General features: G+C 46.9%; 1 protein-coding gene and 1 long non-coding RNA gene across 2 annotated transcripts in view; one reads left to right on the top strand and one right to left on the bottom strand.

Annotated features, from left to right (window-relative positions):
- LOC134470493 (uncharacterized) overlaps nt 1-4088 on the top strand; it is a 32000-nt gene extending 27912 nt beyond the window's left edge. Inside the window, exon 5 of the long non-coding RNA XR_010039422.1 lies at nt 2806-4088. This is a non-coding gene — a long non-coding RNA (uncharacterized LOC134470493). The remainder of the gene's footprint in view (nt 1-2805) is intronic.
- Gabbr2 (gamma-aminobutyric acid type B receptor subunit 2) overlaps nt 3635-24912 on the bottom strand; it is a 355790-nt gene continuing 334512 nt past the window's right edge. The window contains exons 14-19 of the mRNA XM_063224805.1: nt 19489-19599; nt 15724-15948; nt 13219-13401; nt 11071-11200; nt 7910-8027; nt 3635-6249 (exon numbers count right to left, since the gene is read on the bottom strand). Coding sequence (XP_063080875.1) covers nt 6084-6249; nt 7910-8027; nt 11071-11200; nt 13219-13401; nt 15724-15948; nt 19489-19599 — 933 coding nt within the window. The 3' untranslated portion in view covers nt 3635-6083. The remainder of the gene's footprint in view (nt 6250-7909; nt 8028-11070; nt 11201-13218; nt 13402-15723; nt 15949-19488; nt 19600-24912) is intronic.

Genomic DNA, 24912 nt, shown 5'->3' with positions numbered 1-24912 from the left:
TGCCATTGGCCACCCATACTGCTTTTACAATCTACCCAGGACCTCCAGTCCTTGTCACCAGGCCTTTAGAACTTATTCCAGGAAGACCCTCATGGAGAACAAACTGCTGAGCACAGGGAAGTGCCCGGAAGGTCAGGCTGTGGCTGGTACCACAGGCTGTTTCCAGAAACTTTTTCCCATTCTTAGAGGACTCTAGTGTTGTCTCCACAGGCAGGGTAAGGTGACCTCTAGGTAGTGCTTTTGCAAAGGACTTCAACTTCAAAACACCTTTATTTGAAGGTGGAAAATAGTCTTTATTTTATTTTTACCTCAGAAATAAACTAGTCATAACAAAAAGGAAACAAGAGAACCTTTTATTTTTAATTTTTGATACTAAGGATTAAACTCATGACTTCATGCATACCAGACAAGCTCTTAAGCCAGGGAGCTAAATCTCTGGCTCCAAGAGAAACTTTTATAAAGAAGTGCAACATTGTTTCTGGGCCTTTCCTTTAGATATCAGTTCACACAAATCCTGATCCTTGAGGCCAAGCAGGCCATTAAGAACTTTAGTAATGGTGACAATGAGGATTTTTTCTGATACGATGAGCATTTCTCCTATTTGTGATGTACCAAGTGCTTTCATCAGTGGACATCATGATTTCTCAGGAGCCCGAGCCTCTGTGACTTCACTACTGGACAGGTGGTCTTTGTCTCACCCCACATCCAAGCTCTCAATATCCTGAACAAGGGCTTGAGCAGGACACACAGTAGCGAGAAACGCTGGGTTGTATTAAAGGCAAGTACACCTCAGAGAGTAGGTGCAGGCTGATGAGTAAGCCCAAGAGCAATCTTGACTCATGGTGGCCTGGTCTGTGTTAGGTTTGAGGTTAAAGTACACTTTGGAGAGTTCCCAATGGATAGCACCCAGAGATGGCAACAGCCAGTAATGGAAGTACATCTTCCAGAAGAGGTCAGGCTGGGTGTGGTGGCACATGCCTCAGGAGGCTGAGACAGAAAATCACTGCTAATTCGAGGCCAGCCTGAACTACACAGTGAGTTCATGGCCGCCTGGACTATATAGTGAGGCCCTCTTTCAAAACCAAACCAAACCAAACCAAACCAAACCAAACCAAACCAAACCATCAAAAACAAATAGGGCTGGGGATATAGCTCAGTGGCACAGCACCTGCCTGGCAAGCAAAAGGTCCTGAGTTCAATTCCTGATACCAAAAAAACAAATAAAAAATACAGAGGGTGGGCAGAGCTCAGAGATGGTGATCACAGCAGGTTCCAGGATTGGCTTTCCCTTTGCTTTCCTAAAATTTGAGGAGTGGTTGAGTGGCAACTAGGCTTCTTTCCATGTAACTCTGGGGCTGAACCTACCTTGGGAGGGGGAATTTTTTAACTTCACCGGAAATACACATGATCAGCATGGCTTCCAGAGCCCACCAGGGAATCAAAACCTTAGTGCTAAAGATACTATGGGGATTCCCTTGGTTACTCTAGAGATAGTGTGGGGATTCCCTTGGTTACTCTAGAGTTGTTAGACCACATGCTCCTTGGGCTCATCCAGGATGTCCAGGAAGTCAGATAAGAGCAGGAACATGTGTTTTAGGCTCATGCTGGGTGTCAAGGAAGTATGGTGACAGTAGGACCCTCTTGTGGTCTCCAAGGCATCCTGTCTGCCATGAACCTAAGGCCACAAAGTTTCTAATACTGTCTATTTCTTGTCTCAAAATGGCTTCAGTGTGAGGTATCTTCTGCCTATAGTTCTGGGTCAAATATGAGGAAGGAGACTCCACAGAAAACAGCCAGAGTCTCAAAGCCAAGACATCTGGGTGCTAGGCCTCGTATCTTGGTTAGTTTCTTGGGCCAAAATATCTGATACCCACAAGTAACAGGAGGAAAGGTTTATTTTGGCTCACAGTTTGTAGAGGTTTCAGTCCACAGCCTGATTCCAAGGTAGGGCACCATGACAGATGAGAAACAGTCCATGGCAGGGCAGGCACCAAGGCAGTAAAGCAGCAAGCAGCAGCTTCCTTTTCTCTTTTATCCAGGCTATAAGCCTTTTAGACAGTGCCACCCACACTCAGAGTGGGCCTTCCATTATCCATACCCAGAACTGTGATAAGCCAATTAATAGACTAATCCAGTACCCTACCCCCTTAATCCAAGTATCATGCAGCCTAGATTTAGTCAGTTTTGGAAAGTCCCACCTGTGAGTGCATGAGGCTTCAGGGAGACATGTAGATATAAAATGTAACACCTACCATCTCATGACTTTCTGGTTGACCTTGGCTCTTGTCACTGGGCCTCAGTTTCCCCACCTGTACCATGAGGGATTGGATGTCTCTATAATTCTTCTTTGCCCTAATTTCTAATAGTCTAGATCAGACAGAAAAGGAAGACTGATGAGAACTGTGATTCTCTTGTGGTCTCCAAGGCACCTTGTCTGCCATGAGCCTAAAGCCAGACAGTTTCCCATACTGTCTGTCTTCTGTCTAAAGATGGCTTCAGTTTGTGTTTGTGCATTTGCTGTGGTCTCATTAATAGGCCTTGGGTGAGTCTTCCCTCTGCTTTGGGACTCTCTGCTAGCCTAAAACACCCCAGATCATGTGGCAAGGCTGTAGAAGAGGAGGTATGGAGTAGCAGACATGTAGGGGCGCTTTCTTGGTGGGCCTGGGATTCAGGAGGCTCCATTAGAGATGATTCTGTGCAGTGGAAAACTCCAACCTGGGGACAGAGTCCTATGAAGTCTGGGTCTGTTCCCCCATTCCTGAGGCTCATACCCATTTTGGCCTTTGTCCTTTCTTTGTCTTCCAGATCCACATAGTGCCATAATGTTCAGTTCTGCAAAGCCTCCACACAAGCTGCTCTGAGACACAGTGAACAGCAGGCAAACAGCTATGAGTCCCTTCTATAGGGAACTCATAGTGCCGGTTGGGCTGTCACGTACCCAGTGCCATGAGAGCAGGCAGCATCTTCAACCCAGAAAGGGCCAAGAGAGCATTTCCTGCTGGGTTACCTAGAGCGATGAGGCAGAACTGTTGACTGAGGGCACAGCATGATGGAGGAAGTGCCTCCAGCCCTTGGGTGGCACCAGGGATGCAGGTGGAGGGGGTGATGAACCTGGGAAGGAGCACAGGCCAATCTCAACGGGCTGCGAAGGCCTGGAGTGGGAGTTTGGGCCGGAAGACAGAGTTTTCCATGTTAGTCAAGGCCCTTTGGGTTGCAAGGGTGGAACCCAATTTGAACTAATCCCTGCAGGAAGGACAATTTAGGGGTGAACAGAGAATCTGAGGAAGGCCTGAATCAGCAGGTGAGGAAGCCCAGGACGCTGTTGACCTACCAGAGACTTGGACACCATCTCAATTCTCTCTTGGTTGGCTCCATTTTTCTTTTGTGTGGAAGGCTAACTTTATATGGAGGAATTTTGGAGAAGGGATTACTGGCCCACAGTTAGGTCAGCCTCACACCCCTTCATGAATCAGAAGTTGCAGTTACATGTTCACAGAGTTGCCCTGATAATCGTCAGCAGAAGCCAGTGAGGACAGGGCCTAAAGGAGCAGGCAACCCCAGAACAATCCCCCGAGTTTGCGGAGCAGAGTAAAAATATGGCCCCATTCAACCTCCATTTGGGGAAGAGTAGGCATTAGAGACGAGAGTTTTTTCCTTTTATTCATAAAAACAAATTTGCAACAATTTATTAAAAATTGATACCATGCAGTAGGGGAAGGAGAAATTCCTCATTTACATTTGATTCTGGCAGTTCCAGTCTAATTTAAAGCAGTTGTGCACTAACATCATTGGAAAATGCCTTCAGGCCAAAGCCTCTTGGAAATGGACAGTGTGGTGGTTGCATATAAAAGAACAGAACCTTTAAATAGCTAGAGTCACCTCTGTGGGTCTTGTTATTTGCGGGAAATTAAAAAACAAAACGGGTGAGCCTACAGGATCAGTAAGACAGAATGTACTCTGTGGGTTAACCTAGAAGACGGAGCACGTTTTTGGAGTCACAAAGGGTTACAGACGCACGCTCACCTCCGACAGTCCAATACTTTGTTTGTTTGTTTTCCTGCTATGTTGGAATAGTATTTCTACAGGTATTTTTGTGTGTGTATACATTATGTACAATTAATTATCTCTTTCCCTTTGAAAAATTAATGTGATCCCTTAAATTAAATTCGGTTTTGGTGAAATCAAGAAAGCAAGTAAATACTGGTAATACACACTGAGTGACAATACGATTTTTAGTGCCTAAACAGAGAAGGACTTCAACATGATTCGTGATGTGTTAACATTTTTCCCCCTAAAAGCTACAGTACCTCAGGAACCTCTCTTCAAGGAGGGGAGGGGAAGACTACGCTACGTGAACTCGGGTGTTTTGAAATGTTGGCGATGGTGATTCCCGTGGGCCCTTTCGTCAAAGCCTGGTGGAAACAACAGAGTACTCCTGACAGCAGTAGTTCGGGGAAGAGATTATTGCCTGCCTGTTGAAGCTGCCATTAAGATTCTTCAGGGAGTGAGCGAACTGCTCAGTTGTGCAGACGTCCTGGACATGTCATTCAGGCCTCTCTTTAGCAAAGAATGAACCTGTCTAGGAGTGTCAGAAAAGTCATTGGGAGCCTCCCTCCTGCCCAGCTGTTCCGGGGAGAGGACTGTGCTGGAAGCTTCTCTGGGCCACCTGCCCAGGCTGTAGTGAAGGCTGAAGCTCATTGTCACTCTAATACCTCATGGGTCAGGGCTGCTTCACTGTTTGGGACAAAGCTTTCCAGCATGAGATCAAGTTTCAATCCTCAGAGTGATCCTGTGAGGTAGGCAGGATGGGTGTTGTTTCAACCCCAATCTGTTACAGAGGGGAAACTGAGGCTTACAGAGACACTAGTGACTTGCCCAAAGTCACACAGGGAGCTGGAGGGGAATTGAACCCAGGTCTTTCTGACTCCAGGGCCGGTGCTCTTTGGGGTTCAATTAGAAAGGAACAGTGATCTTATGAATGAGGATCAGTTGCAGACTGATTGCCCCTGTGACACTCCCCTCTCCAGAGGCGAGAGCTTGCGGGCTCCTCTGGATGGAAGGTTGCTCCAGAAGGCAAGGGAAGCCCTCAGCCAGCAACTCCCTCCCCTAAGACATCAGGATGTCTTTTAGCAGAATGCCCCCAATTCACTTTGGTCAGAAACAAAGTCAGTGGCAACACAAATAAAAATAAAAATAAAAATAAATCCCAGCCAGCCCTTGGGCCCTGATGGGAAAGTTAAAGTGCACAATCTTTCTTTCTCATGTTTGCTGGGAACAGACGTTCTGTGGTTAGCTCGGTGGTCCCCCTTATTACTGGGAACACTCCACAGGAACACAAGGACATGGCCAATGCGGCGTGTGCATGAAAACGCCGCAGAGGGTGCCTGCGGTGACATGCCCTAAATCCCCACAGTCCCCGGATCGGATCGGGTGTTATTGTGTTAATGTGTGGCATTTATCAGAGAATAACAAACATCTCATTCAGGTGATGGAAGTCCCCTGTGAGCATGCGAGTCCGCCTGCTTGGGGGCCCCCCCGTGCAGGGCTGCACCTGTCCATCAGTCCTGTGGACCCCTGTCCCAGGGAGGCTGGGAGTGTCGGGCTGGCCCTGGGGGACCTGGCAGCCCCGCTCATCTTCTCCCCCAGAGTGCAGAAGGGCTGGCGGGGGGACCGCAGCCTGTGATGTGTGTGCAGAGTGCAGAGGCCATTTCTCCAGAGCCCTTGCCTCTTCCCGAGGCTGCTCAACTCGGGGAGTCTAGCTGGAGTTCTAGGCCTCTCTCCTTGTCGAGAACTTTTTGTTTGTTTTTTGCAGGTTTCCAATATCCCAGCTCCTCCTTGTTTGCAGACATTCAGGAAGAAGTCATTTCCATTCCTCTTCTTTGTGAAAGAATAAGAACTTCACAAATAAGGCTCGAGGTCAGGGGCCAAGTTCCCCATCCTGTCCACCCAATGCCATCCAAGCAGTCCTGAGAGGCAGCCGCAGTGCCCAAGTTCTCCGTGGCCGGAGCCAACAGTGCCTGCAGCAGATATCATGCCCCGCACGACGCCATTGCGGGGAGGCCCTGGCCCCAGGCCTCCCACCTTTACAGGCCCGAGACCATGACTCGGAAGGAAGGTGGCACATGTCTGTGGCGGGGGCTGGCGGTGGGGCTCACGCAGGGGCTGACACAGCTGGCGTCCACCCCTCCAATGGACGGAAGGTAGGCATGGTGGAGGATGGGGAGCTGAAGGGATAGCCGGCGCTGGATGCTGGGAAAAGAAAGGAGGGCATTAGTGAGGTCATTTCTCTGCTCTCCAGAAGGTTCTGTGGGCTCACTTTGATTAAAAGAAGCAGATCCTAGGAGCCTAGTCTTCTCTGAATCCAATATCTGGCTATTCAAACATCTAATCATTTAGCCATCTAATGGGTATTTAAGGAAGGCCTGTGGGTACCCTGGGGATAAGCAGGGAGACTGGACTGAGCAATGAGGACTCAGTGTTCTGGAGCCTCCAGTCCAGGGTTTGGTGATTATTATAACTGTCATGTCAGTAATACATGGGAAAAGGTTTTGTTGTTTTGTTTGCCCTCATAATGGGGGTTTGCTGCGAACACAGACATTTCCCATCCCCTAACCTTACCGGCTTCAGAACAGATATGCTTTCTTTTCACCCCAAAAGGCATCCTGGTTACTTATTCCCTCCTCAATCCCTTCTGCCACGACCTTGCTCAGCACCTTGCCCCTTCCACTACGCCGCTTCCTGGTCTTTCAGCTTCTTTAGCAACTAGTATTATCTTTCCAACACAGAAAGCCACGAAAGGGAAAAGAGGACATGCTTTGCTGTGGCCTTCTGAGCTCCCTGAGATCTGTTTCTCTCTGGACTCTCCTGGTGAATCTTCTACCTTCTCTCCCCAAGCCCTGTTCTTTAGGACAGTGGTGTTGGCCAAGAGTTCCAAGAAAAGGGTAAAGAACAGGTGAAAGGGGCCCTGTCCAAGCATGGCCCTCTGCCTCTGCAAGGTGGCTCTGTATCTTGTGGTTGTCTGAACCATAGGATTCTGCATTAGGATACTGCTCAACGCCTACAGTACTTTCCAAGAGCTTAATTCTGGAACTTGGGTTTCCTTCAGGCGATGCACAGGGATTCAGACCTCACTCTGAAGGTGCTTTTTATACTCCAGTGGAGGCAGCTGATTGGGAAACTGCAGACAAAAGCCAAGTGACCATGAGTCATGGCTCTCTGGTCTGCAAGGTGGCTAGTCTTAGGGCTAACTGGGTCAGCAGGCCATTAGCTTTTATACCATGGGAAGCTGGTGACTTGGCTGCCTTCCCCTCAGCTTGTCACTGCCCAGAGATCAAGTTTCAGGTTTACATGTCTGACCTTTGCTTCCAGTCTGCTGTAAGATGGGCAGAGCTGAAACTGCCAGAGAGAAAAAAGCTGACTTTGCTTAGATGTTACCTTCTCCTTGGTGACTGCCCTATTTAAAATGACACTCCCCAAACCCCTTCTCTGCTTTGTTTTCCTCCAAAGCAGCTGTCATTTAATATACTAAGTATTGCCTTTTAATTAAGTTATTATCTTATCTGATAGAATGGAAGAAAGAGACTCACAGGTTTCAGTAATTATAAAATGAATGCATTTAGCAAGGTTACATTTTATACGTGACAGTGGCATCACGCCACAGGGGAGAATGCTGGATTTGATGCTCGATGGAGCAGACTTTGAATTCCACCCTCTGCACTTAGCAAGCAGGTGAGCTTAACAACCCATCTCCCCTTTTTAAAATTAGTTTTCTCACCTGTAGAGAGTATTGTAATCTGGCTGTATTATGGGATTGCTATAGAGATTAAAATAAGAGTATGAAAACATAGTGGGGTTGTAAACAGTTGTGCAGATTAACATAATCCTTGGTGGTTCTTCTCAAGGTACTTACTGTTCTGGGGAGTTGATATCTTCTATGGGATCTTTGCATGTTCGAGAGGGCTCTGCTGTGTTCCACTGTAGCTGGGGATTTTGATCAAGGTGATTTTTTAAAATGGCCTTCCCCCCATCTGAGTGTGAAACAACAATATCACAACAAATTCTGTTAACTTAGTTTTAAGAATCAACAATGCAAACTTCAGGAGAGAATGCAAAATAGCCCATCATCTCTCCGAATTTTCTGAGCTGGGGTCTATGTCACAGCCCTTCAGAAACCATGCCAGGGACCTGAGCAGCCCCTGTCCAGAGAGGGCAGAAGTGTGACAGGGAAGTGAGGGACCTGCCCCCGCCCTGTGTCTCTGAGAGAAAAGGCGGGGGTGGGGTAGGGGGGTGGAGGCAAGTCAATAATACAGACAACGTAACCTAGAAATGAAAGATTCTTACACTAAACTCTTCTCTTTGGTGCATAAGAATGTAATGACAGAGAAAAAAAATCCTCCACAGTATGTTTTTTATAAGCTTAGTAAAAATTAAAATGATTAATAGTAGCCGGGTGTGGTGGCTCAGGATTGTAATCCCAGCACTTGGGAGGCTGAGGCAGGAGGATTGTTGCGAGTTCGAGACCAGCCTGGGCTACAAAGTGAGCTCAAGGCCAGCCTGAACTGCATAGGGAGACCCTGTCTCAAAAAGACAAAAAAAAAAAAAAAAAAAAAAAAAAAAGAGATTAATAGTAAACTGCTGGCAGGAGTATATATTGACATAACTTTACTGGGGGAACTATCAGTATGTACTATATACCTAAAAAGTGCATATTTTCTACATAGAATGTCTACTTTTGAGGATTGTCCTAGGGAAAATTATAATCAAGGATACGTGTTAAGATATATACAAGATGTTCAGTTCAGCATCATTTATATCAAAAGAACTAGTATGGATCAGCCCAGTATAATGGATCAGTTACATAATTTCTGGGTTATTCATTAAAGGAATATTGCATAGCCACCAAGTAGGGTGATGTACATCTCCTTTACTTTCTTTGGGCTTTAGAAACATCTAGGTACATTTACAGAAATATGAAAACCTGGCTTCACCTGAGAGATCTGGATTCACTTTGTCAGAAGAGGAGCACTGGTGTTTTGTTTTGTTTTCGCTGCCGCAGGCAACTTTATAAGTATGTCATTGTGTACCTGGTTGGGCACTTCATTGTGCAAAGATTCTATATATGCAAAATTATCTACTTGCTAAAATTTATTTGGGAGCCCCAATTCAATACTCACAGTGATTTTTGCTTCTGTATTCATCTGCTGACTTGCATAGCGTACTGAAAAATTTGAGTGGCCTGCTGCACACGCTCCCAGTTAAGGTAATGCTCTGCCTTTCTCTTCAGCTCACATACTATAAATAAGAATCTTTTCTGCGGTCTGTTTAGTAACAAGTTTTTCCACATTTTTGTGCTTTCTGTCGGTCACTTTGCTGTTTGAAATGGCCCCTAAGTGTAGTGCTAAGGTGCTGTCTGAGGTTTCCCAAGGCTGTACTCTACCTTGCAGAGAAAATGCATGTGTTAGATAAGCTGCCATCAATCATGAATAACAGCTGTTGACCATGAATTCAATAATAGCAAACCAACAAGGTTTATTGAATGGGGTGTTTTTAAGCAGAAATATACATAAAACAAGATAAGGTACTGATTGGTCGAAAAACTTGAAAGGGTGACAGGAACCTAGCCCTGAAGTTCCCCTAGGAATACTTATTCAGTGTTCGCTCTTTCACTGTTCACGTGACTCACAGAGCATAACCACTGTCTTCCCGGAGTGATGAGAACTGACTGTGTGTCCAGGATGTTGTGTTCTGAATGCGCCAGCCCAGACTCACGCATTGAAATTTTAAGGCCAACGTGCATTAAGAGGCGGGGTTTCTAGGAGGTGACTATGTTATGAGAGTGAGTCCTCACTGGGTGGATTGGGCCCCTTATGAAAGTTACCACGGGAGAGGATTTGTGCTCTTATGTCCCTCCCACCATGTAGGGACACGGAGCTCCTCCCACCTGGGGAGGCCATCTTCCAGGTACCACCTCAAAGCAGAGAGTAGGCCCTGGCTACTAGTGCTTTGATTTTGGGCTGCTGGTCTTTAAAACGATGAGAAATAAATTTCTGTTGCTTACACATCACCTGGTTTGTGATATTTTGTCATAGCAGCACAAACATAAATGACACAGAGAATAAATTCCGATGGTGGAAGTGCTGGGTTAGAACAGTTCTACTGGACCAGCTGTGTTTGAGGACGCCTTTCCCTCTGGGTTTCCCTGCTCTCCTAGCAACTCTTTGATCTTGGATCTTTACCAGTCTTCAGGTGGGAAGGGCATCACACTGCAGATGTAATTTGTGTTGCTCTAATATATAGTGAGATTGAGCATGTTTTCACAAGTGAAATAATTGCTTTTGTAGGGCAGAATGTTCTTTTGCTTATTTTCTTTTGGCTTGTTGGTCTTTCTTTTTTCTCCCCAACTAATGGCATATAATTATGAATATTTGTATATATTACATATAATCTTGCCCTAAGGGTGTAAACTTTTTTCTGAGGTAAAATATTTTTGGCTTGGTTCATTGATTTTTAAAAACCATACTTAATAATGGCATTTGCCCAACATGGTACTGGACCCAAAAATGACAGTATGTCCCTGCAATCCTGATTTCATGTTCTTCTTCCAAGCCCGAATCGAATTTTCTGCTTTTTGCCCACGTGTCAGCGTCTCCCCAACCAGCTGTCAATATGTCATTCTGTCCACCCCTTTAGACTCCACCCCTTGTCAAACCTAATGAACACTTGATGGCTTCTTTGTTTCAGAGGAATCTGTAGCCCTCTAGTGCCTGCAATAAAAGCCTTTTCCTTTTCTGCCTTTGTTTTTCTACGATGCCAAAAAACCCAACACTTAGTACATGGAGAAAACTGGCCATGTCATGTACTTACAGACCTGGCCCTGCAGGACGAGGAACAGGAGCACAGGTCCAGACAGAGGAGACCCAGCAGGCCCTGCACTCTGGTCAGTAGACAGGGTCCCAGGTGCTCTAGCTCTGCGCATGTGACTTCAGACCAGGCTCTAGTCCTCTCTGGGGACAATATGGAGCTGGCATTTGAAAGCCAGGTCTCCATGTTCAGCCCCCCCCCCCTTCTCACCTGTGCTCTCCGTGAAGTTCCCCAGATTGAGGATGTCGTTGAGTTCCTGGTAGTGGTTCTGTTTAATGTAGGTGGTCTTTTCTGGTGTGTCTTGCAGTTGCATAGTGACTTCTTCCAAGTCCTTATCCAACTGGAAGACAAGGCTGTGGCTTAGGTTGAGTCCACCCAGCTCCTGCCCACTCCCTGTCCAGCACTAGCAGCTCAGCTCAGAACCAAGATGGGAGCTGGGCCCCTGCATCTTGGTGAGGAGATGCAAGAGGACCTGATGTTTTTATTTAGGTAGAAGCCATGATGAGAAGCATCTAGTTCTGGCAGTTATGTGGCCCATGTGGGCTTGAGCCTTGATGGAAGAGTCAAGCAAGCCCACACAGGCAGGGCATTCAGGAAGGCAGGATATCCAGGGGAGGTGGGGCCCTGGGGGAGGATGGTGATGGGAAAAGCTCAGGCTGTGGAGTTGGACAGGCCTATGGGCAAACCCCAGGTGGCCCCATGCTGTAAATCTGTTTCTTTATCCATAGGCTGGGTCAACATAGTCCCATTTTGTGAGAGAGTTGTGAAGATTAAATCAAATGATGCATGGGAAACCAGCCCTGATACTACAGCATCATGACTATCATAATTATCATTGGTCCCTAACAGGACCCCCGGTGCAGAGCTGGCCATCCTCAACTGTCATGGGGCCCAGGCTCCAAGGCTCATATGAATGAGTTAATCTGAACAGGTCCAGCCATGCCGAGTTACACAAAAATCAGGAGCAAGTCCTGGGCCATTGAGTTCCAGAGAAGCCAGGGGAGTGCATGTTTTGGTGGGGAGCAGTGGTAGTTTAGGTAATGACCATCCTAAGGGAGAAGACTTTAGAAAATCTACAGTGCTGTTCTGATGTCAGGAGCACAGCTATTGTGTAGTAAGTTTTCATGTGCAGAAGGAGATATTGTTTATTTATTTTTTGTGAGACTCAAATCTAAGGGTCAGAGCAGCAAGAGGTCAGACTGTGATTCAATTCCAGGAAAAACTACCCCATATTGTAGTGTTTTTAAGCAATGGCTTGGGTTTCCTAAAGTGAATGAATTCGTCATTGCTGGAGCATACAAGCAGAAGTACAATGTCAGGGCATAGAGATATTCATCACGGAGAGCTCCAGCACTGAAATGGAATTGGCAATGGGCTTGGCGGGACAGCAAGCTTTCCAGCTTTGCCCTAGAGGCTGGGGGTGGGCTGCCCTGTGCTACAGCAGGCATTACAGGTACACACACAACCATGTCCTGCTGTCAGAGGCCACCCAAAAGGATGCCAGAGCTAGCAAATAAAAGTACAGAATTTCAAATAACAGGAAGTCCTTTTTTTCCCCAGCATTAATCACATCCCAGATATTTTATAGGATATTGTTATCCTGAAACTATAATTGGTTGTTTATATGAAATTCAAATTTTACTGGGTATCCTGTATGTAATGTGGCAATCCTACATCTCACCTCTTCCCTGCAGCGAGAGGATATATTTCTTGGTCTCCTCTGCTGCTGAATGGTGCTGCTGTATGTTCTTGTCACTGTGACTGGATCAGGACCAAAAGGTATGCAAATTTTTTGTCATTTGCTTAAAAGGCAAGTGAACTTCCTGCTTTACCCTTTTAGAGTCTGATACTAGGATGTTTTCCACCCACACTTACCTGGGGAGTGGCAGAAAACTGAGAGGAAGAACCCAGTCCAGCAATGACCACGAGGACCTGTCACCTCAGGATCATTAGGGGAGACAGAAATAAACACTTTCTTTGGTCCCCTTTATGTTGGATCCTTTGTTACTTCAACTTAGCCACAGTCCTACCCACTATTTGGCTTTGTTCCTTTCCTGCCCTTTCACTGACATGGCATGCCCTATGAAAAGGGCACATAGCCCACAGACTGCTGGTCTGGTCAAGCCCCTGGCCCTAAGGCAAAGTGAGGACAGGGAGAGAATCTGGGGTCTCTTCCCTGGAGTAGGAAGTTCAGAATCTGGTTTGACGTGGGCAATAGACTCTTGTCCAATCTGACAAACTGCTGCTACCTGATTCATGGTACCCCAATGCCTGCAGCTTTAAGGACAGCAAAGGGGAGGAATGTGATGGAACAGCAGCCCCAAAGCTATCTCAGAGGGACCCAAGAGGAGGACGTACTTCTGTGATCTTCATTCGCAAGCGATGGTTTTCTGACTGCAGACCCTCCAGGCGGGACGTGCTTGCCTGGTTGACACTGGTGACGGAGGTGGATGTTTTTGAGTCTTCCTTCTTCTGATTCCGAGTGATCTGGAGTCGCTTGTTCTGAGTTGCTGCATCTGGGTTTGTTCTCAAAGTGATGAGCTGAAAGGACAAAAGTGGCCTTGAAGAGAGACCACTGCATCCCCTCTCCCATCCCACCTCCCCAGCAGGTCCGGAACTGGAGGCAACAAGCTCCCCAGAGAGGATGCAGGACAGGGGGCAGGAGCCTGTGTCCAGGCCAGGCTCTGCCACTGGCTTGGTGTGACCTTGTGCTGTTCCTTTCTTCCTGCTGAGCCTGTGTCTTTCCTGGCCAGTGGAGTAGGTATCCTGATCCTGCCTCCACCTGCATTCTCAGTCACTGGGCAGAGACCACCCGGGCCCTCAAGCTGAGCTCTAGCACTGCCTTAGACTTGCTCCCTGTGGAAAATGACCTGAAGGGCCTAACTGCTAGGACAGTGCTGTAGAGGACAGTGAAGGCCTATGTTAGAACCCTACAGGTTTGGTTGGCAGGCTGGCAACTAGCTCTGTTACTGGCAAAGATAGCTTTTTGTTTTGGCAGCTTAAACTCTGCTACAACATTTACTATCCTACAGTTTTGGGGCATCGGAGCCGATAGTTTAGCTATAGCCAAAGGCATTTTAAACTATATGATAAAAAGCTGCTACTTGACCCTGACTGTACCTATTTATTCTAGAAACATTTCTGATCCGTGGCAGGCTGAGGCTCAGCACTGGAAAACATGAGCTGAGAGGGCCATGGCTTCTGTCCACCAGGAGCTCACAGTCCAGAGGTGCAGGGTACAGATGAAGGAGGAGGTAATCTGCAGCTGGCCCAAAGGGCAGAGTGCCACCAGGTGCTGTGGCCTGGCTGGATTCTGTGGGAGATCTGGAAGGGTGGTGGTGGGAGAGGAATCTTAGGGCAAAGATATGGCAAATGCCATGGGTTCAGGGCCTGAGGAGGAAGGGCAGTTAGGATGGTGGACGGGGTACTGGAGGAACCTCAAGGTCTAAAGGCAAGGTCAACACCAGGACTCAGTCATGGAGCTGGAAGGGCAACGAAGGGCTAGAGAGGGTGAAACAGCAGAGTGAAACAGTCAGAGCTGGGCTTAGAGAACCATCCGACATCTTTTACAGCATGGAGAGTGCCACAGTGCAGACAGGCCTGGAGCTGGGGCAGGTGTGGACAACTGGAGGACAAATGATGTCTATGACCAAGGTTCCGAGGCCAGGCTTTGGGATAAACAGCTCATGGGCCCAAGGGATGGAGCCTCTTTCCCTAACGAGCCCTGGGTGATCTCTCCTCCTCTCCTTTTCTGTAGCAGATGCCCCTCAGGTGCATAATAACTCCCTGTCTCTTCCTTCACCCTTGAGACCCAGTGAGGTCAGGATTTCCTAGCTACGCAAACCCTCATCGCCAGGAGTCCTACAGGCCAAGGCCTCTGGTTCATTTGCTCACTGCTGGGTAGGATGATGTTTGAAAAAGGTGGTCCTATAGGGCAGCCCTTCTAATAAATGGAAAATGTAAGTGGGTATTAAAAATGGTTATCCCTTTTGCCCTGATAATACCACTACTTTGATTTTACCTTGAGGGAATAATTTTTAAAAACAAGGAAAAAATTATGTAGGAAAAAATTCACTTATAATACAGAAGACAAAAATTTTAAATGAAAGAGGCAAACTATGAAATAATATATGTGATACAGTTATAGCCATATCTTAAAAAATGTCACCTCCTAGCATTTAAAATATAGGAACACTGGCAGACAACATACCAAATAAAGAAAGAAAGATAAAACCACGTTACAGAGAAAAATGGCCAAGCAAACAGTAGTTTTTGCTAATTTTGGATCATTAGGATTATGAAGTTTCTGAAAACCTAACTTTTCTCTGCAGTTTCTAAACCATCTAAAGTGTGTCTTGTCACCGTGAGTTTTAAGTGTGTCCCACATGGGTTCATGTGTTCTCAGTGTGGTGGTGGTGAGATGTGGGACTTTAAGAGGTGGGCTTTGTGAGAGGTCTTTAGGTTATTGGGGGCTTGTCCTTGGAAGAGATTAGGGCAGTTCTCATGGAACCAAACTGGGAGAGTGAGTTACAAGTGTGAGCCGTGCCCCTGAACTGCTCCTTGGCGTCTTGACTCAAGATCTGATCTCTTCCTTCACATGCCCTTCTACTGTTGTGATACCATCTGGTGGGAGAGCTTTACCAGAGCTTAGCTAGTGCTGGCACCACACCCTTAAACCTCCAGAACTGTGTTCTAAATCAACTTCTTTTCTTTGTAAAGCTAGCTAGCCCCAGGTATTTCATTATAGTATCTGAAAAATGGAATGATGTAGTCATCATCATCATGCGATAAGAATGCATAGAACTTCAGAAAGAAATCCTAACAACACCCTTGCAATGGAGTCAGAGGCCACAGGACTGGTACCTTTGGCACAAACACCAGGCAGAGAGTGATGGTGCTGCAGAAGATGATGACCAGGGCCACGATGCAGAACTGCACGTTGGGCTGATCCCGGGTTAGGAAGGAGACAGCGGCCCCAATGATACACATGATCCCCACATTGTAGACGCTCATTCCAATGTACTTGCTGTCATTGAGTGCAGGGATGCTGACGTTACGGGTCTCCCAAGCTAAGAAACAACCGAACAACTGAAATGGTGAACAGAAAGGAGGAGATTGTCATTACCAAGTGGTGGCACACGCTCGCTGCTCCAAAAAGCTGCTGCATGGAGGGCTGCTCAGAAGTAGGGGCTGGGGAGGCAGGCTGGAGCTTTCTTCTCAGCCAAGTCTTCTGTCTTTTCATGTCTCCACTCATGGTCCTGAGTTGTATCCCACAAAAGAAGAGCAGACTGGGGGTGTGTGACAGCTGCCTGGTTCGTTTTTGCTTCCACATCTGGTTCATGCACAGGCTCATTGGAGGACACAGTGGGAAGGAAAACCCTATAAGATCTTGACAACTTCCTCTCACTCTCTAGAGGACACTGGCCCAGTGAGAAATATGCTGGCAAAAGAGAACTCTGTCTCTAGAGGTCCAGACTAGTCCTTTTTGCTATTAAACCAAACAAAAACCTTGTGACTAGGGCTTCTATTAACCCCCAATGTGCAGAGCACTCAAAATGAAAGCCACATTTCCCAACTTCCTTGAAAGTTAAGTGTGGCATAAGATTGGGTCCTGAATAATGACCCCAAAGAGGAAATGTAGAGAGGTTCTGGGAGGTCTTTAAAGGGAAGGGATCTTGCATTTCCTCTCAACAGCTGGAGTGCAACACGGTGGGTGGAGCTGCAGCAGCTGTCTTAAACTGTGGAGTAGAAGCTGTTTTTGGTGAGATGTGGGGCAACAGGAAATGAGGAGCCCAGGAGCCCCTGTGCCAGCCCTGCATGGCTTGCCTCTGGAGCTGATTTACTGGAAAGGGAAATGGCCACCCAGAAGATCTGGAATGTGCTCTGCTTCGCATTGGCTCTGTGACTTTGGGCGAGCCATCTCACCTCTCACTTTCTTTATTTTCCCCCATCTTTTTATTAGTGCATATCGGGTTTAATGGGTTTAATTTTGGCAGATTGGCACATGCGCAGAGCATGTGTAACCATTTCCTCACCAGCCCTTTGCTCATCCAACCTCCCAGCTCCACATTTTCTGGGGGGATTCGATGTGTATAATGTGTTTTGATCAAATGAGGACCTCATTTTCAATGTCTGTGAAGTGGGGAATATCATGCCACCTGTCCCACACTTGCTCTTGTTCAGATGAAGCAAGAGGATGCATCTGGAAGCACTTTGTAAACTATAATATCTAGTACAAAAGTGAGTTAAGATCTATTTTGTGATAAATATTATTTTATACACCATAGTTGTCTTCCTCTCCTTGTCTTTTATCTTTTTTTCTAAACATTTGCAACCTGCTTTATTCTTTTTAAGAAAATTTCTTTAAATAAGGAACCAGCAGCCCAGGAATCAGATACCAAGTAATGGCTCCCTGCCATTGGCTGTTGACAGCCTGCCTTGAACTGGCTTCTCCCATGGGACCCCTGCAGGGCCACCTCACAGACAGAGAATGGGGGCCTGGCCAGGTGATGGCACTTGCCTGGGAACCCACAGCAGTGAGTGTCAGGGACAGATGGTGCCTGAGATGCGAACCTTCTGGCAGGGAGTTAATGTATCCTTCTGGGCTGATGTGCCACCCAACCTATGTGAATCTCTACCAGTCACAAAAGTTAGGCACATCTGGGATCTGGGAATTGGTTGTAGATATCCAAAGTGTGCCAGGATGATAGCAGGAGACAGAGTAAGGTGTTCCTAGACTTTTCAGGGGATTTGTGGGCATGAATTACACTGAGGTAAGGAAGAACTTTCTAACAAAGTAACTCATCTCTAATGGGTTGAATGGTGGCTCTAACAGATTTGTCCACATTATTATCTCTGAAAACTGTGAATGTGACCTTATTGGGAAAAGGTGTCTTTGCCAGTTTAATTAAAGATCTTGCCATGAAATCACCCTGGATTATACAGATGGCTCCTAAATCCAGTGGCAAGGATTTGGAGAAAAGTACAGGACACTTGGAGTAACAAGCCAGGTGCAGTAACAAGCCAAGGGATGTCTGCAGTCACCTTCATTGGAATAAGCTAAAAGGATTCTCCCTAAAACTTTTAGAGGGAACACAACTTTATCTTGGTTCTGGCCTCCTGGCTTCCAGAGCTGTGAAAGAATACATTTATGTGTTTTTAAGCTAATTTATAGTGATAATTTGTTATAGTGGCCAAAGGAAGCTAATACACCAACCTCAGATGACACAAGTTGCTTTGAAAGTGCTGAGTTTCCATCACTAAAGCAAGGGAAGCAGGCATTGAATGGACACTGGTGGGGGAATGCTCAACTGGCTGGGGACAGTATTACCAGGGTACATGTGTGTGTGTGTGTGTGTGTGTGTGTGTGTGTGTGTGTGTGTGTGTTCTCTTTCCAGCTTGATTCTGTACTTCCTGATTAGAAGGGGTAGGGGCAAGGGATGGGATTCTAACCATGAACCCTGAGGTCCAGAAAGGTCCTTGCATACACTGTAGGTGGTAAGGTTTGTGTGCTGTCAGATACAGCTTTTATTGATGTGATCCAGTTGAAGGCATTCACTGGAGATGTACTCATCTCCAACTACTTCTGGTGTAGGTGGAAGAAGATAATGAATGATGAAAATGTGGTAGATAAATCCAGTTTAAAGGCGTGAATGATTCATCATAATCTAATTTCATGGAGTCTCAGAATCAAGCACATGGAGGCTGGAAAGATTGTGGAAGGAATCTAATTTCATTCTGTTTATTCAACAAGGGCTGGATGAAGCTCAAGTCATCAACTCAGCGTGTTTCTTTTGACAAGGAGCTTGTCCTTAATCCTTTACAAAGAGTTCAGGTCTGCCCTGCAGCAAAACTCTGTTTTTCTTGTTGGGTCTGGGCTACTCATCTCTGACAGCTCTTCCAGGTTTTTGGAGACTACGTTCCCTGTGTGTGTTACTGTCTGCGTCCAGGATGTCTTGCTAATCTTCCACCTCCGGATTCTCCTCTGGACACCTCCTTTGGACACCTGTAGGATCACTACCCTGAGGAGTCCACATTGCAGGCCAGTGATCCTGTTGCTCCCATAGGAGGTGTGAAAGACCTCTCTGGATATGACGAGAGTCTCAGCTGGGGTGAAGTGAGGGAAATTTTTTTGAAGTCTAGGGTACCCTGACACATGCCCTGTGGTATGGCCCCTTGAAGGATATGGGGTCACAACTTCCAGTTCTGGGAAGTAGCAGTAGGTAAGAATACATGTAGGCAGTACAAGAAATTCAGAAATCATCTAATGAACTATGGGATAGGAATACATGTTGAATGTCAACAGACGACTGTTCCTGGGAGTAGGGCTTGACAGTTGTGAGGTTTCAGAGTTACTTTCTATTAAAATCTTGACTTGCTCCTTCCTAGCCAAGTGATCTTGGCAAGACACCAAGCTTCAGAGTCCTTACTAGGGAAACGAGGCTATCGCATGTACCAATCTCACAGGATTGTTGTAGGACCTGAAAAGGCATACGAAGGAAACACCCTGGCAGAGAGGAAGTGCTTAGTCATGGGTGCTCTGTTTATTTCTATGTTGATGAGAGCCCCTAGGAAAAAAGAGGCCCAACAGAGAAGTGACCCCATCTCTACCGCCTGCCGTGCACCCACCATGAGAAGCCCCTTGTAGGCGTAGACGATGCCGAGCCAGATGGTCATGTGGGTGTTCTCACAGTGCTCCAGGAGTGGGCGGATGGAGATGTCCCGGCCTGCTGGATCCGGCTGTACAGAGAAAAAACAGAAACCCCAGGGATGGGACCGGCGCCACACAGCAGCTGGGGCCCTCTGTGAGGGCCTGTCCCCTCCTATAAGTCACAGCAAGTGCCACCTCCCTGAAGACTTTTCACTCCCACCTTACGCATCCATGGAGTGGGGCGTGGGCCCCATTAGCGTCGGGTGCCTTCTGTTTGTTAGTGGGAGTTCAACCCTGCACTCCAGTTCTATTCTTCATGCCTACCCAACTGGAGCCAGAGCTCCTAAGGGTTAGGATTCGATCAGCTTTGTGCCTCTGGGACCTAGCACATGATCTGGCATAGAGAACACATTTGTAAGATTTCTTGAAAGACTAAAAAGTTAGGTCTGGAGGTCTCCTTAGTTAAGTTGGGCAGCTGGAGATAAAGGATATATTAGCACAGTCAAGTATGGGGCCTACAAAGCCCTTCTAAAGTCTTTGCCCATCCACCACCTTCGCTGTGGAAGCAGTTGTGGCAGCCATGTTATGTATCACGTGATCCATTCTGGGTCTGAGCTGATTGGATGAGAGGTAGGCACCTGATTCCAGGCAGCCAATCTTGAGGCTGCTACAAGATCTATAATGTTTCTCAGTACAAAGTGCTCTGCCCATAGAGGAGCAAAGCAGAAGATCCTAGCCAAACTTTCTCTCCCTCTCAGGAATTTAACTGGGAAACTCTGGGAAAGAACCAGTCAGATGGTGGCAAGAGCAGAAAATGTCTCAGAGGATGAAACTCTATCTACTGTGCATTTAGTTTCTCCAAACCATTTGAAAGTAAGTTAAAGATCTCCTTGATTCTTAAAGCATTTCAGCATGTATTTCCTAAGAATGAGGAGATTGTCTTACATAATTACATATACTTACCAAAGGCCAGAATTTTACGACACTGATAATAGTATACAGTACTATCTAATATACTAGCCATTTTCAAAATCCTTTAAGATGCATGTGATTTTTCCAAAGCAGAATCCATTCCAGGACCATGCACTATATTTACCTGTGTGTCTCTCTGGTCTCCTTTAGTCTCAAAAAATTCCTCCACGTACTTTAGTCTTTCATGTCATTGAAATTCCCAAAGAATCTCATTCAGTTATTTCTCAGATTATTCCTCAATTTGGGATGGCCTGAATGTGCTGTTATGCACTCTTGGCAGAAAGCAGGCATCAGTAATGTCTTTGTCTCCTCACTGCTTCACATCTGGGCCACTTGATGGTCCTTTGTTCCATTATGGGTGGTGACCTGCTTGAGGTGCTGTCTGCCAGAAGTCTCCACTTGGAAGGTACCATTTTCTTTTTGTAATTAATCATTGATGGGAGCTCTTTTGGGACTGTGTGTGTATATCCTGTCCTCCACACACAGTAATTCAGGGGCTTTACCATCCATTGAGAATTCCTATTGAGTCACATTACTTTGGAAGTTGCAAAATGGTGATTTGCTAACTCTGTCATTCCATCTGAGTACTTAAACTTCTACTGCAAACAACAGCTCCCTTTTCCTCCCACTGATTTACGGACTCCTGCACTAATTTTTCATTCAATGTCTTAGAGTTCACTGCTAGGATTATTTTTGATATTCAAATCTCCCTAAATTTGAACAGTGGAAAATTCACTCATCCTGTTTCCTATTTTTCCCCACATGGGCCTGTAATTTTTGGAGCATTTTCTTATTTCTTGGCACAAAATATGTCACACTTTCTTTATGTTTTCATTTCTCCTGTACTGGAATTAGCCATTTGTCTCAGGAATCCTGGTTCTTGGTGGATAAGGGTGTTTTTAGTAACCAAGGGCTGGGGACTTGATACACTCACTGCATCTAGGATGTTGTTACTTCTAGACCCTTTTCGTCTATGTATTTATCTACCTCCTTACCTATCACTTATGTCATCTGTCTCTAATATGTGTAGTTAAAATCATACCAGGTTTGTTGCTTGCCTCTTTTCTTTCCATATGTGTATCTCTCTTCTGCCACAGTGAGATCCTTGGCTTTTGACATCAAAATATTTACTTATCTGGTCAATCCTATGGAATAGTTTCAGAATTGATACACAGATATACTATCAACAAACTTCCTAAGTAAAGTTGGAAATTTCTTTGCAAATGTTTGCCTTTAGGATGGGTCCCACTGTGGGTAACATGGTCAAAGAGCTGTGTTTAGGATGTTGTATTCTGCGAGGGTTATTCTGTTGAGGCCTGAGAATAAGATATGGGCACCCCAGGGTCAATCACTGGGAAGAAGGGTACTTTGATAAGGTCCACAGGTGCAAACAGGCCTGCCTTAGCCAGGTCGGGGCTAGACACCCCGTATTTTTGCCTTGCTTTGTATGCCCTGTCTTTGAGGGAGCAATTCTGGACTTCTGTGAGCAAGGGAACATGAAGCAGGAGCAGCTGGGAGGGGTGTGGCCTGTGGGTTCAGGCCACTTTGTAACCAGAGCATCCAGTTCCATTCTCTCTCAGCCTTGATTTTCCTTTGGCTATTCCAAGTCACGGAAATCCTTAGCTAGCTAGAGAACAGCAGGGTCCTCTGAGGCCCTTTCACTGGGAGACAACACCACAGGGGAAAGTGACCTCTAGGAACCAAAGTATGGGCTGCAGATTCCAGGCCATACTGGCCTGGGCTAGAGATTTCCTCTCTACTGCTATCCAAATCCTTCCCAGGAGCTGGGCTGCATTTTACTGAAGGTAATAGGGGTTTCCTGACATCCATTCATTGTTTAGTTAAGGAACAGAATGGACTGGGCCCTAGGGTCAGTAGTGACTCAGTGTCAGAATTTGGGTTTCTCCAACACCTGATAGCCATACAGACATCAATGCAGAAGCACAGGCCTACTCAGTCACACATGAGTAGCAAACCCATTAATGATGATTTTGTGTGTTGTTTTACATTGAAAAGCAGTAATTTATGATGGACTTGGATCCTCCGTCCAGAGAGCACTGGTGCCGTCACACAGCATTGTTAAAAATGAAAACTCTATTCACGGGAACCTCACAATAACTGTCTGGCTTATATATTCCAGTGACAGGGAGCCCTTCCCTGGCTTTTGGTGAAATATTGCAAACTTCTTTAACTGAACCCAGACCTTTTCCTGGACCTCCACCCCCTGCTGAATGTCTTCCTGCAGGCTTCCCAGAAAACCCCCAGCTCTCTTTGAGTTAGGAGGGAAGATCCACCAAGAAGGGACATATCACCCATGTTTCCCCTCTTGAAATGACCCCAATCCTGCAGCCTGCAGAGTTTACCACTAACCTGGTCTAGGGTTGAGCTCAGTTCTCCAATATCAGGATTCTGCCTGCCGCTGTCCCAAGTGTCCTTAGACTTCAAAGTGCATCTTCAACCAGTGACACATAAGTTTCACATGCCACACCCCATTGGGTAGGGTTTTTTTTTGTTTGTTTGTATCAGGGATTGAACTCACAACCAGGCACTTTGTAGAACTGCTGAGAGGGCTGGGGATTTAGTTCAGGGGCGTAAGTGCCTGCCAGGCAAGTGCAAAGTTGTGAGTTTGATCCCCTCTACCAAAAAATAAATAAATGCAATGAGAACTTCTGAGAGCTTTGTGACCAGCAGTCCTGCTTGGTTCCCTTTTACTCTCTCCTTCACTTTCCAATCATTGAGTTCTGAGCCCCCAGTTCTTACACCTGGCCTTTCAGGACCACCCCCACCAGTGGCCTGGAGCACAACTTGGGCCGCAGAGGGACAGGGCAGCAGAGTCCTAGAGTCTGCGAGTCCTAGAGTCTAGAGTTCTAGCAGGACCCTAGAGTCTGCGGTTCTGGCTGTGGACAGCATTGCCCCGACACATCCCTCTCAGAAATAAGCCTCCAAAGCTTCTGGTCATTATCACTGTCTGTACGCAGCTCCATCTCCTTGCTGCAGGACTTGTGTCACCAAGGAAGAGTCATTTTAGGACGGATCAATTTCCCTCCTTGTGAGGCTGGGGGATGGAGAGTCTGTGAGAACAACCAAGTGACTCTTGTACTGAATCCCACAACAAACGCCGGAGAGCACGCTTCTTATATGAGTGCCGAGGATCCTGCCTAGCACTGGGTTCACAGTGGTGTGGCAGTTACGTCTCTGGGGAGGGAGGCACCTGAGGTCGGGGGTGGGGAGCCACAGCCTGAGCGCTTCTGCGGCGTCATTGTCGTGCACCCAAAACCGCTAGAGGGCACTAGAGAACCACCTGCAGGATCCTGCCCGCACCCGGGACACAACTGTGGTTCAGCAGGGTTGGAAATCCTGAGGTCGTGGCTGCAGGCATTCGGTACTACTGTGGAAGAGGCCCGATTTCCAAGCACCGTGGTGGAACCACACACTCCACAGGGAGCCCAGGCCACGACTAGCACTGAGCGGAGGCTGCCGTAGTATAGCCTCGGGGTGCAGTGCAGACGCTGGGGTCTTGCATGAGGACCTGAGCCCTGGCTTCAGGCCTACTTCTCAGTCCAGTATTAATGACTGCATTTCCACTATCTTAAGAATGCTTCTGTTGCCCAGGATGGATGATTTGCCTACAAGGACTTTCAAAAGACTCTTTCTCTTGTTTTTCCTCCTTGTTTCTCACACTGGCAATTCCCGAGACGATCACAGACTCAATGAATAAATATTACACACCACTGGTTTGCAGCTACTGCTGTGTGTTCGGGGATGCAGCAGCATCTTCCGTTTTGGTAAGACCAGAACAGTTTCTGTGAGAAGTGGGCTCAGAGGGAGAATGGGGTGGCCTCAACCAGTAACAGCAGCCATTAGAACATGGAAGCTTGCTGGACCCTTGCGAGCTGCCAGGGTGAGAGTTCTGCTCACGTGGTCTTGTTGAAGCCTCCCAAGAATCCAGCGATTGGAAGCAGCGCCCCCATCAGTATTCTCAAAGAAGTAATTCTACAGATACGGAAACTGAGGCACAGAGAGGTTATCTAACTTGCCCAGGATCTCCAGGTGGTGCATCTCAGAGCTGTCTCAGGCACAACCTGTGCTCCACCTACCCTCCCCATCAGCCTTCCCAGCCTGCCCTGCCTTTCTCTGCTCAGTGTGGTGTCAAATTCCAGGGAGATGTTGGGTATGAACCTGCTGTGCACACTGGGAGGTGCCATCTCCAGGGGTAGACACTTCATCATGAAGCATTCCATAGCTGCCTCCCTGGAAGCCTCAGAGCTCTGCAAAAGCTGTGCTTTGGTGTCCCAAGCTGAACTCAAGCCAAGAAAAGCTCTTTCCTGCCTGGCAGATGTTGCACCCAGCAAAGGTGGCTCTTGTCTGTGATGGCTGGAGGGTGGAAGTGCTCACATCTGGTTCCTGGTCAGGCTGCTCAGCGAGAGGCA

The sequence above is a fragment of the Cavia porcellus genome, unplaced genomic scaffold, assembly GCF_034190915.1.
Source record: "Cavia porcellus strain 051 isolate PalLab524CR breed Dunkin Hartley unplaced genomic scaffold, mCavPor4.1 scaffold_1, whole genome shotgun sequence".
NCBI classification, from domain to species: Eukaryota; Metazoa; Chordata; class Mammalia; order Rodentia; family Caviidae; genus Cavia; species Cavia porcellus.
The sequence above is the reverse complement of the archived record's forward strand: the minus strand, read 5'-3'. Positions and strand labels throughout refer to the sequence as shown.